At 39.7% G+C, this 11,938-nt stretch overlaps 1 protein-coding gene across 1 annotated transcript in view; it reads right to left on the bottom strand.

Annotated features, from left to right (window-relative positions):
• Window positions 1-295: 295 nt before the first annotated feature.
• Window positions 296-11,938, bottom strand: part of RAD50 (RAD50 double strand break repair protein) — a 41,451-nt gene continuing 29,808 nt past the window's right edge. Inside the window, exons 22-25 of the mRNA XM_034779161.1 lie at window positions 6,637-6,722; window positions 5,972-6,114; window positions 1,613-1,746; window positions 296-799 (exon numbers count right to left, since the gene is read on the bottom strand). Coding sequence (XP_034635052.1) covers window positions 613-799; window positions 1,613-1,746; window positions 5,972-6,114; window positions 6,637-6,722 — 550 coding nt within the window. The 3' untranslated portion in view covers window positions 296-612. The remainder of the gene's footprint in view (window positions 800-1,612; window positions 1,747-5,971; window positions 6,115-6,636; window positions 6,723-11,938) is intronic.

Here is an 11,938-nt window from a genome sequence, read left to right as displayed (position 1 = left end):
GGGAGGAATGGGGGACATCCAAACAAAGAAAACATGGAAGAAGGGTGAAAATAAATTTTCTTCAGCAATTTAACTGAAAAAAGACAAGTCTGAAGCTCTGAAAAGTAGAAGATCTTGCTGGGTTCCATCTTGCTACCATAGGCAGTTAGAAGGAACTGAGGGATGGTGAGACACTCTGCCCTTTATGCAGCACAGGGCACGTACACAGCACTAACAGACACTGCTATTTAAAAGAATCTGACCTTGCATGCATGAGACACATGTGCACCTACAGTGGAATCATGCTGACACATACTCGAAGAACATGCCTTTATTTATATTTTTAAAGCACCAGGTACATTTATAGTGCTATCTAAGCATTTTGTAATAATTCAAAATCCTCCATATTTTTGTATTTATATTTAAAACAAGCACAGAAATGTGTATCTTTTAGATTTTTTTTGAAGATGCAGAGTTTAACAATACAATAGTTTGATACTACTTAACTAGAATTTAAACATTAAGCTATATTATTTTTCAGTGTCAGAAAATATAGTTCCTTTCTTCATATCCAGTATCTTAATTTTTGCTGTGTTACTGAGTCATCCTACAATACAAAATTATTTGAAAGTGCTAATGAGCATAGGATCCTAAGGAACTGACACTGCACTTCACAATCTCAGAACATTGGTCAATGTTCTTCTTTATCCTGTAGAATTTCTCCACGTATTCAGAACGGCCCAAAAGCTCCACAAAATCTTCATCATGTGTTATGACAAGAAGCTGAAAGTTGCGCTGTTGTGAGCGGCTTTTTATTATCCTATGAAAGAGTTGAAGTTTAGGACACTTTTATGGAAGTTGAATGCTAACTTTACATAACTTGCAAATACACAAAATAAAAAACTCTAAAACAACATTAATGCAATATTCTAATAAATACTGTATTCAATAAAAAAAGGTATCTTCCTAATTATTATCTCTTCATTTTTAATTTAATTTTTCATGTATAAGAAAATGAGATTAACTACTTTGGCAAAAACAGGAATGTATTGGAAACAAATCCAGACTCTCCTTCTGTCATCTAATGAATCTGTCCATTAGTAAAATGCTTCACAGTTCATACTCTTAGGCTCTGAGTATCAAAGATGTAGTGAACTCTTAGCAAAGATAAAAGAATAAAGAGCTGTGACCCATATTAACTGCTTGACTAAAAAGCTCTTCATTGTTCCTGTGGTAGCCCTAATGTGGATGCACCAAGACAAGGAGCATAAACTGTCAAACAATCTAACAGCTAACGTTCATGTTACTTCTTGGCTATGTGTAAAATGAAAGAAAACTGATTCAATGCTTCTCTTCTCAACAAAGCAGCAGGAATCTAAATCTCTTCCTGGCCAAAATATGGTAAGAGGTGTACAGAATTAGCAAGCCACTGGGCAAAATTAAAAAACCAGTGGCAAAACTACTGCAAATGCTGGACCTGATTCTGTTCTCACTTAAAACTGTATATGTCAATGAAGACACAGTAGTGTAAAACCAAATCTATTTATAACAAAGAATCCACCTTTCTCAAGTCTATTAAAACTCAGAAGACACCCATCCCAAAAGACTCCCAATGAAAGCCGAAGTCACTTACTCCACCAGAGCATGTGCAAGAGACTCAATGTTCTCTCGATCAAGGTTGGTGGTAGGCTCATCCAGTGCAAGAATGCCACAGTTGAGACAGAACGTTTCTGCCAGAGCAAGACGAATAATGAGGGAAGCAAGCACCTGAAAGAAAATAAAAACTCACTCTTCAGTATGTTATTAGAAAGCACCGATGTACATAACTGTTCAATTTATAACACCAAGGACTTGGCTACACTTGCAAGTTAGAGCGCATTAAGTCATCCCCGGCCGCCCTAACTCCTGAGGTGTCCACACTGGCAAGGCACATAGAGCGTCCGGACTCTGCGGCTGGAGTACCCTGGTAATCCACCTCCACGAGAAGCATAACGCTTGCTGCGCCCTGGCAGCGCCCAAACTGTGCTCCTTGTCCCAGGAAGGCTAACACGTCCACGCCACTGTGCCATGACGGGCGGGGGGACCATTGCTGCACATAGGCAAGCTGCATAAGGGCCAGGGCGGAAGCTGCATTGTAGTAGAAGACCCTCCCTTGCTTCCCAGGTCACCCTCAGCAGTGAGATCTCTTCCAGGACGAACTCATCCTGTGGAAAATGTGTGGACAGTGTTCATTATAGGGGCCACCTGCAGCTGTTGGCTCTCCCCAAGGCACAGAACTCCAGAGGACAGTACGGCCATGAAAGAATCAGTCCCCCTTACCCCTGTGCTTACTCACCATTTTGGGGCTCCTGTGAGCTCGCATTGGGAGGGGCAATTTCTGCTATTGTGTACACTGTACTAGTCTTTAAGTACGGCTTAATCATTGCTCTGTCTGGTGTGAACAATGCTGCCTCTGTTAAGTGTTGCATTTTGGCTTTACAGATGCAACCTGGAGATCCCAGCCGTCCTTGTTATCAACAGACGAAAGACTTCAAAGAAACAGGAAGTGTCCGCGAAGAAGCAAAGAGGACATGCAGCAGTCCCTTAATGAAAATCAAAAAGTGCAGGAGTGGCGGGAGACTGAAAGGAGGCTCTGCCAGCAGAATGCAGATCGCCGGCACCAAAGCACGGAGCGCCAGCTAAGCATCATGGAGCGCCAAGCGGACTCGATACAGGCGCTTGTAGCAATGCAGATGGAGCACATTTCCCCCTCCCCCCCCCCGGCCACAGCCCTTTTCCCAAAACTCTTTCCCTTGTGCTCCCATGTCACTGTCAACTATGTTGACCAGTTGTCCTGATTTTATAGGGACAGTCCCGATTTTTGGGTCTTTTTCTTATATAAGCTCCAATTATCCCCACCCCCATCCCGATTTTTCACACTTGCTCTCTGGTCACCCTACCGCCAACCCACTTTCCCCAACATCTGGTATCTTATCACTACCAGCTGCCTCCAACACCTGTAGCTTCAGCACCCAGCCCTACAAACTACAACCCTTAACCACTGTACTCAACCCCCATCACCATGCATTTTAGCCAGCCTGAAGTGCAGCACTCATTGCATGGCACTCCAGACAGGAAGGCTGAGTATGATAACAGGACATACACAAATCTGTGATTGTCCCTTTCCCCACCCCGCCACTTTCCCTCCTCCCACACAGTACAGGTTGTGTCATGCCCTTTCTGTTTCCCAAGCAGTTGTGTTTCTTTTCAATTTGGCTTTGAAGACATTCTTTATTGCACTAAGTAAAAGATACTGTAGCCCAGGAAAGCAATAGGCACTGCAAGTCAGTGCATCATACGTAGCAAACACAGATGCCTACTAGCATTGGAACCACTGCACTTTACTCCCATACAGGGCACCGAACATTACTGGTGGCTTTCAGCATCAAATTGCTCCCTCAAGGGATCCCTAATCCTTACAGCCTCGCACTGGGCGCCTGTAATAGCCCTGATTCTCTGGCTGTTCAAATTTGGCCTCCAGGTGTTGAACCTCCGAGGTCCAGGCCTGAGTGAAACTTTCACTCTTCCTTTCACAAATGTTATGGAGGGTACAGCACGCGGGTATAACCGTGGGGATGCTGTTATCGGCCAGGTCTAGCTTCACATACAGACAGTGCCAGTGGCCCTTTAAACAGCCAAAAGGGCACTCAACAGTCATTCTGCACCAACTCAGCCTGTTGTTGAACCGCTCCTTGCTGCTGTCAAGGCTCCCTGTGTAGGGTTTCATGAGCCATGGCATTAAAGGGTAAGCGGGGTCTCCAAGGATCACAATGGGCATTTCAACTTCCCCTACGGTGATCTTCTGGTCTGGGAAGAAAGTCCCGGCTTGCAGCTTCCTGAACAGGCCTGTGTTCCAAAAGACGCGTGCGTCTTGCACCTTTCCGGACCAGCCTGCCTTAATGTCCATGAAATGCTCACGGTGATCCACAAGAGAACCATAGAGAAATACCCCTTCTGATTTATGTACTCGGAGGCTAGGTGGTCTAGTGCCAGAATTGGAACATGCGTCCCATCTATCACCCCTCCGCAGTTAGGGAAACCCATTTGTGCAAAGCCAGCCACAATGTCACGCACATTGCCCAGAGTCAGGTTCTTCTGAGCAGGATGTGATTAATGGCCCTGCAAACTTGCATCAACACAATTCCAATGGTCGACTTTCCCATTCCAAACTCTTTAGTGATCAACCAGTAGCTGTCTGGAGTTGCCAGCTTCCAGATTGCAATAGCCACCCGCTTCTCCACCAGCAGGGCAGCTCTCAATCTTGTGTCCTTGCGCCGCAGGGTGGGAACGAGCTCATCACACAATCCCATGAAAGTGGCTTTCCTCATCTGAAAGTTCTGCAGCCACTGCCCGTCATCCCAGAATTGCATGACAATGTGATCCCACCACTCAGTGCTTGTTTCCCGAGCCCAAAAGTGGCGTTCCACTGTGGTGAGCATGTCCGTGAATGCCACAAGCAATCTCATGCTGTATGCGTTACATGAGTCGACATCATTGTTGGACTCCTCACTGTCACTTTGTAGCTTAAGGAGTAACTCAACTGCAATTCGAGACATGCTGGCGAGACCCATCAGCATATTCCTCACAAGTTCAGGATCCATTCCCGCAGACCAAAACGGAAGACAGAGCGCTCAATACAAAAAATGTTGAAAGATGGTGCCAAATGTGGACAGAAGCATAGGGATTGCTGGGATGCGAAGTGATGCATCATGGGGCATTGGGACAGGACTCAGAATGCCCTGTCTCTGCCCCCTTCCCACAAACCACAGCACTACAATGGGAAGAGGTGCTCTGTGGGATAGCTGCCCATAATGCACCGCTCCCACTGCCACTGCAAATGCCGCAAATGTGGCCATGCCACTGCGCTTGCAGCTGACAGTGTGAACACATGGCAGTGCTTTCCCTGCTGTGATCTCCGACGGCTGGTTTACCTCACAGTGCTCTACATCTGCAAGTGTAGCCGTGCCCCCCAAAAAAGCAGCAGCAGGCTTTAGAGTTAAAAGACAACATGCCAGATGTTTGTAAATGTCCATTAACAGATCCATTCACTGTTAACAGACAGAACTAAATGAAAAAATTCTAATTTAAATTAAACAATTAATTTAAAAAAAGCTATGCTAAAAGAAGGTTGTGAAGGTTGGAAAGTGGAGTACTTGAAACTTAGGAAATAACAGAATTAAGTATGTCTCGGGAACCTTAATTCCACATCTGTATAAGAATGTATTACGATACAGTCTTTAATTAGGTGATCACATTTATTTTGATCCATTCTCACATCTTTTGACACTGGATGGTTGAGATCTATGTGCATATCTTAGTGGACCCGGCCCCTGATACTATGTTACTAAGCCTGACTGATTAGGTTCTCATGTGACCTTATGACCAAGTAAAAATTATAAACACATCATGGGAACTGTAGCAGGGGTATACTCTGCTAAAGGATACTTTCCAGTGACTATATATGCAGGCATATTTCCTGATGAACTAGTTCTCAGAAAATGACTAAGAAGAAGAAGAAATGAACATGTTTCACTCTCATTTATAAAGGGCTCTCATGGAACATCCTAGGCTACTGCAACAGTATTTTTGTTTTATCTTTACACTGCTGTCTGGCAAAAGTCTTAGATTTTCCTCAAAAAGTAATGTGTGGAATTTTTATTAAAAAAAAAAAAAAAGGATAGAATTGCTTTCAGCAAGAGATTAATTTGAGAGCATTTCCCACACCAGCGTGATAACACTGTATGCATCTATTCATAGAATATCCTTTCAATGCATCAGTGCCATGGAGCAGCTAGACGTATTTTGCATCACTCATTTTAATTTTGGGGCCATTTTTTTTCCTTTCCTTATCTTCACTTCTAAAGATCCAGAGTATGCCTATTCTCCCAACCCCCCAAACCTCCCAGACTTCTTGTCCCTCAAATGTGTATTTAAATAAAATGCTGTAATGTACCTTTTGCCCAGCACTGCATCTCCCTCGCATGTCCAGAGCAGTATCTCCTTTTATCATTACTACTCTATAATTGTAGTTCCTCCTTTTATCAGACGCTGAAACATTTTCATCTGCATCAGAACGAATTTCTACATATTCAATATCTAATATGGGAAGAAAATGCAATTTCATTATAAAAACATGTTTTAAAACAATGGATTGAGACAGTGAGATGGTAAAATGTGCAATAGTTACACAGAGCTGGAAAAGGAGAGAGAGTGTTACTGTAGGCATTATAATTATAAAAACAATATTGAGAACACTCGTGCCAACAGATGAATTTTTGACATTGGCAGGTTAATTTATCCAAATAGGCAAAACTAAAGAAGTATGCTTAATTGGCACAAGTTTTTTCTTTGGAAGGATGTCTGAACTTTGGAAAACATGGGAAGAGAATGAATTACTTCTGGTTAAACCAAATCATGGGTAACCACATAATTCTTTATTACTACTACAATCTGCTCACATTTTAAAGGGGGACAGATGCAGATTTTGAAGAATGGCACTCTCTCTATTTTGATATCTTAGGTTTTTATATTTTGAGTACAGTTTTTATTATAGATCATTCTATACCTATTAGACAGCACTGGAGACTGATAAAATGAAACTACAAAAAAATAATGTACCTTGCCCTCTGTAGGTGCTTCGCCAAAGATCACGAATGATTTTGTTGATTTCTTCCATTTTCATGCTGTGAAATGTCATTATTGCTCTAAGAAAGGGGGAGGAAAAACAGTCCATTTGCTTTGGGTGTAACTGTGCACTGCAGCTGACTGCAAGCTCCTTGGAGCAAGCACCACTTTTCCTTCTATGTCTTCTAAGCAAACAGTTGGCACTCAAATGCTCTTTAAAATAGTAATTTATAGTGGTGAGTGTATTAGAAATATTTATACAACAAATACATTACAAACAAGTAAATATTCCCTCTCTTACGCACCCTTTTTATTTTTTAATATTAACATATTTTCATCTTGAGAGATGTTGGAGCAATGGAAACAAAATTCTTTGTCTGCTCTTCTTAGGGCTTGTCTACATGACAATTTACTGCATGGCAATCCAGGATGTAAATCTATAGCGCACCAGCTTGCCACGCAGTGGTACACTAAGCCACCACATTCCGGGACTTTTACTGCGCTGTGGTTTTGTTCGCATGAGATGGTACCACATGGCAAACTAGCAATACTGTAGCTTCACACCCTCACTTGAAGCACAGTAACTTCCCATGTAGGCAGACTCTTAGATGTGCAATCATTCACTGAAGAACAGGGTTACGAACTTGTAATGGAATCATAATTCACATGTAAAATCTGCTTTTCAAATCTTTACCAAAAAAATTAAAGTTTCCCCAAATCTGCAGTGAATACGAAGCAATTATGATTAACTTATATTAGGGTTAGTAAAGTTATGTTTAACATTAAAGTGGCAAAAACAAATTCAGAGTTATGGGTGCACCACATTTAAAAAAAAAAAATCACAGAGAACTTTCACAAAAATGACACCTGTTTAAGATTCTGAAAGTTATGAACTGTAGACTTAGGCCCTGATCCTGGAAACACTTATGCTGGTGACTATCTTTACATATGTAAGTATCCTCACTGAGTTCAATATATGAAGTTACTCAAGTGCATACACGTTTGCAGAACTGGTCTTTCTTGGTTTCTCCTTCAGAAAAATGAGATCACAACTATCATAAACAGAGATTTGAAAGAAACTGTCTATTCTAAATTTCTAGTTGCATTACCTTTTGGTTATAGTGCTTGATGTCTGTCATTCTGGCAGACATACCATGTCTACAGCTCAGATTCTTAGAGGGGTAGTTTTTTAAAAGGATGGTGCTAATTACAATTTTATTAAACAGACAAACTTTTTTGTTCTTTTCATATGTTGCTAACATTTAATTTGTATTTACTTTTTTTTTATTAAAGGAACAGAATGTTAACAATACAAAAAAAAAATAGTATTGCCTTTCACCTTTATGACTGATTCTACATAATGGTTTAGATTTTCAAAGAAGTTCAGGGAATTTAGCTATTCATTTAAAATGAATAGAGATGTGTGGCTAAGTATCTTGGACTTTGAAAATCTCAATCAATATTTCAAAATATTGAAGCACACAGGTAATTCTTATGCACTGATTTGCAAACGTAGGCAATACTTAGGCACAACAGGAAGGAAAAGGGATATCATCAAGGATGGCGGGCTTAGAAACTCCCAGAAAGACTTCTGAGCCATGTCTTGCTTCGCAGGCACACATATGCATGTGACAGTGTGCATATACATGTCGTCATACCTCCTGCCCCATTCTATCCATTTATTCCAGGTACTGAAATTTACCAGAGTCCTTCTTTTGACGCACTCAGAGAAATTTTATATATTTTGACAGCTTGCCTATATACAAAAACAAAGCAGACTTGCAGAGCGGGGAATGACACCATGTACAAACAAGTCACATTTAGGGATTTGTCAGTCTTGCAAGTGAACCTTGTAATAATTTTGTCTTCCTTCACTAAAAATGTCCATCTTTATCAAATTTAAAAGCACAAATATGCCTTCATTTTAAAAAACACAAATAAAATAGAATTCGTTTAGAAGTGAACAAGATCTGGCAAGAGACTAATGGACATCATGTAACTTACCACAATCTAAGAACATTTGAAGCTTGGGCTACATTTAGTATGCACTGTAGAGTTTAAAATTATGGCTCAGTCACTAGGCAAACTTGAAAAAAGAACAGGAGTACTTGTGGCACCTTAGAGACTAACAAATTTATTTGAGCATAAGCTTTCGTGGGCTACAGCCCACTTCATCGGATGCATAAAATGGAACATATAATAGGAGTATATATATATATATATATATATATATATATATACACACACACACACACACACACACACACACACATATACAGAGAAGACTCTTAGAGACTGGGAATGGCTGAATCATTACACTACTTGAATCTATTTCCTTATGATAACTATCCTTACACCTCTTGTTAACTGCCTGTAATTGACCATCTTGATTATCACTACAAAAGTTTTTTCCTGATGATAAGTATCAGAGGGGTAGCCGTGTTAGTCTGAATCTGTAAAAAGCAACAGAGGGTCCTGTGGCACCTTTGAGACTAACATAAGCTTTCGTGGGTAAGCACCTCACTTCTTCAGATGCAAGACTTGCATCTGAAGAAGTGAGGTGCTTACCCACGAAAGCTTATGCTCCCAGTACTTCTGTTAGTCTCAAAGGTGCCACAGGACCCTCTGTTGCTTTTTCCTGATGATAATAGGCCATCTTAATTAATTAGCCTCTTAGAGCTGGTATGGCATCTTCTCTGCGTGTGTGTGTGTGTGTATATATATATATATATATATCTTATTATATGTTCCATTCTATGCATCCGATGAAGTGGGCTGAAGCCCACAAAAGCTTATGCTCAAATAAATTTGTTAGTCTCTAAGGTGCCACAAGTACTCCTTTTCTTTTTATGGATACAGACTAACATGGCTGCTACTCTGAAACTAGGCAAACTTGTAGGCACTGACTACAATGGAATGAGAAAACAACCCTATACCAGCACATGATGGTTGGTTCACCATCCCTGCCTCTTAGCCCAGCCGAAGTGTATATTAAAATCTGTAAAAACATGCAAATTAAAATAAATATGAAAACATGGTTGCAATAGAAGCAAAAAATGTTAACTCAGTCATCTCCTTTTATTTTGACAAATTCTCATTCTTTTGGACAAGTCTGGAAAATCACTAATGTTAGGGGGCCTAGAAAAATATTTAAAACTGGATAGATACTTGATTGTTTTGGTTTCTATCTCATAAGGATGGAGAAGCAAATCTTGGCAGCACATACTTTTTTCTAAAAGAGAGAGGTTCAATTTAGATATATGTTTCATACATTCATAAATGTTAAGGCCATGTTGGACCATTACGATAATCTAGTCTGATGTTACTAGTAAGGCTATGAAATGCCCAGACATTTAAACAGCAGGATATGGAAGAGGTAAGATCTGAACTCCTGATCTTTTGGCTCCCAGAGCACTGAACCTTCCCCTAAACTAAACAGTAGATTTAATGTACAATCTCTTATAAATTCTAATAATTTTCCTCACAGAGAAAAGTTGTAGTGCAATACTTCCCTGTGGCAACTCTTTTGACCAAACAACAGTCTTTTGTGTCAAAGATTTCTTAATTCACACTATTATTTATTTTTTCTTATCTTTGTGTTGTCTTATAGTGTATTTTAAAACCTGAAGTAATTTAAGAGATTTTGCAAGTATCTATCTATCTTGGTGTTTTACACTGTTGCCCATCAGCATAGTATCTGAGTACCTACAAAGTAAAACCAATGGCAAAAGCAAAGTCACTAGAAGATTTAATGTAATCTCTGGCATGGTTCCCTTTTCAAGGTAAAACCTCTGCTTGGAGTAGGTGGGTGGATTTTTTCCTTTGTTTTTTTAGATATTATTGTTGTTGGTAGGAGTTTATTGGGTGGATGGGAACGTCGGATAAGTGAGCATCATTCTTATGGTGGGAAGGCTTTTCGTATTAATAGTCAAAAAGGATAAAAAATAAACTTGGGTCTTTGGTTGACATTTATATAGAAAGGTGAGTTCTTTTTCTCCCTTTTAGCTAAAAAAAGAAACGTTTTTGCCCCATCAGTATTTTGAAGGGGTTAGGCTTGAAAAGTCAATTCAGGCACCCACTCTGCAGTCAAGAAGTCAAGTCAATACATGTTGGGCTTTGAAGGTAACAAGCACTGAGGGGAGATGGAGTAGTATCTTCTTGATTACAAAGTGCAGGGGACTCTTCCCTCCCTTCTGACTCTACCAAGAATACTGTTTCAATCATTTGGAAATGCTTAATTCTAGTAATAAATTCCACCCACCTTGTCCTACAGTAGTAAAACGAACATAAGGACTTTATTAATCCTATATTTTATTTTAATCCTCCACCTAATAATATTGAACGTATGTTTTTTATGTTGAATCTTCTCTTTTTTTGACATTGAACCAAAGACCTGCAAGAAGTATGCACTAAAGGAAAGATGCATTTTTGAGTTGACCTTTAAACAGAAAGCGGTGCTCAACCTGGTGTTTTGCTATAATATCAGATAAGAACATGGAAATAGAAGTAGATTGCTGGCTTACATCATTTGCATGAAAGTTTCTTTTTTCCTTTTTTAAACTGGGGCAATAAAATGCACTGTTTTAAAAAAATATTTTTCCCACCTGCCCATCAAGAGGAACATTCTTTCCCTACCTCTTGTTGGGATATACCAAATTCCCAATGCCATTAATAGGAATTGCTAAGCATGAATGAAGGAAAAAAACATCAAAACATTCTCAAGGACTTAGGAATTTGTTACTCATCAATATTTATTACCAATCTTCAAATTTCAAAACAATAAAACTATATAAAGAAGAATTAATCTCAAGCGAAACCTTGACAGCACAAAAGTGCATACAAAACGCTGGTTTTCCCAGCCTACATGTAGAGATTTCAAACTCTGACCATTAGAGGCAACATTTCTTCTCACTGATTATTGTAGATTACCAATAAGTGATGCTTATCTGTTTTTTCTTGAAATTACATGACTGGATTTCCTGTATTGCCTTAAAAAGACACACAATAGAATCTACACTATGCAAGTGAGTTCTGAACTCTAAAAGGGAAAACTGCAGGGGAATTCCTGGAGAGCACGTCCATTTAGGTTGAAGGGTTAATAGTGTGCAAGGTTGCACGCTAAATTTCAACACTCACTATTTCATGAATTTTGGAGAAGCTTACAGTGGAATATTAACAAATCTTTAACTGAAATTAATTTTTTTAGTAATAAAATTATTTCTATTATACTAATTTAGTATTCTGAAAAAAATCTACATGTAAAGAAAGTATACTTTCACTGAAACTCAACCTTTGA

This window comes from Trachemys scripta, chromosome 8, assembly GCF_013100865.1.
Source record: "Trachemys scripta elegans isolate TJP31775 chromosome 8, CAS_Tse_1.0, whole genome shotgun sequence".
NCBI lineage: Eukaryota > Metazoa > Chordata > Testudines > Emydidae > Trachemys > Trachemys scripta.
This window is presented reverse-complemented; position numbering and strand designations above follow the sequence as displayed.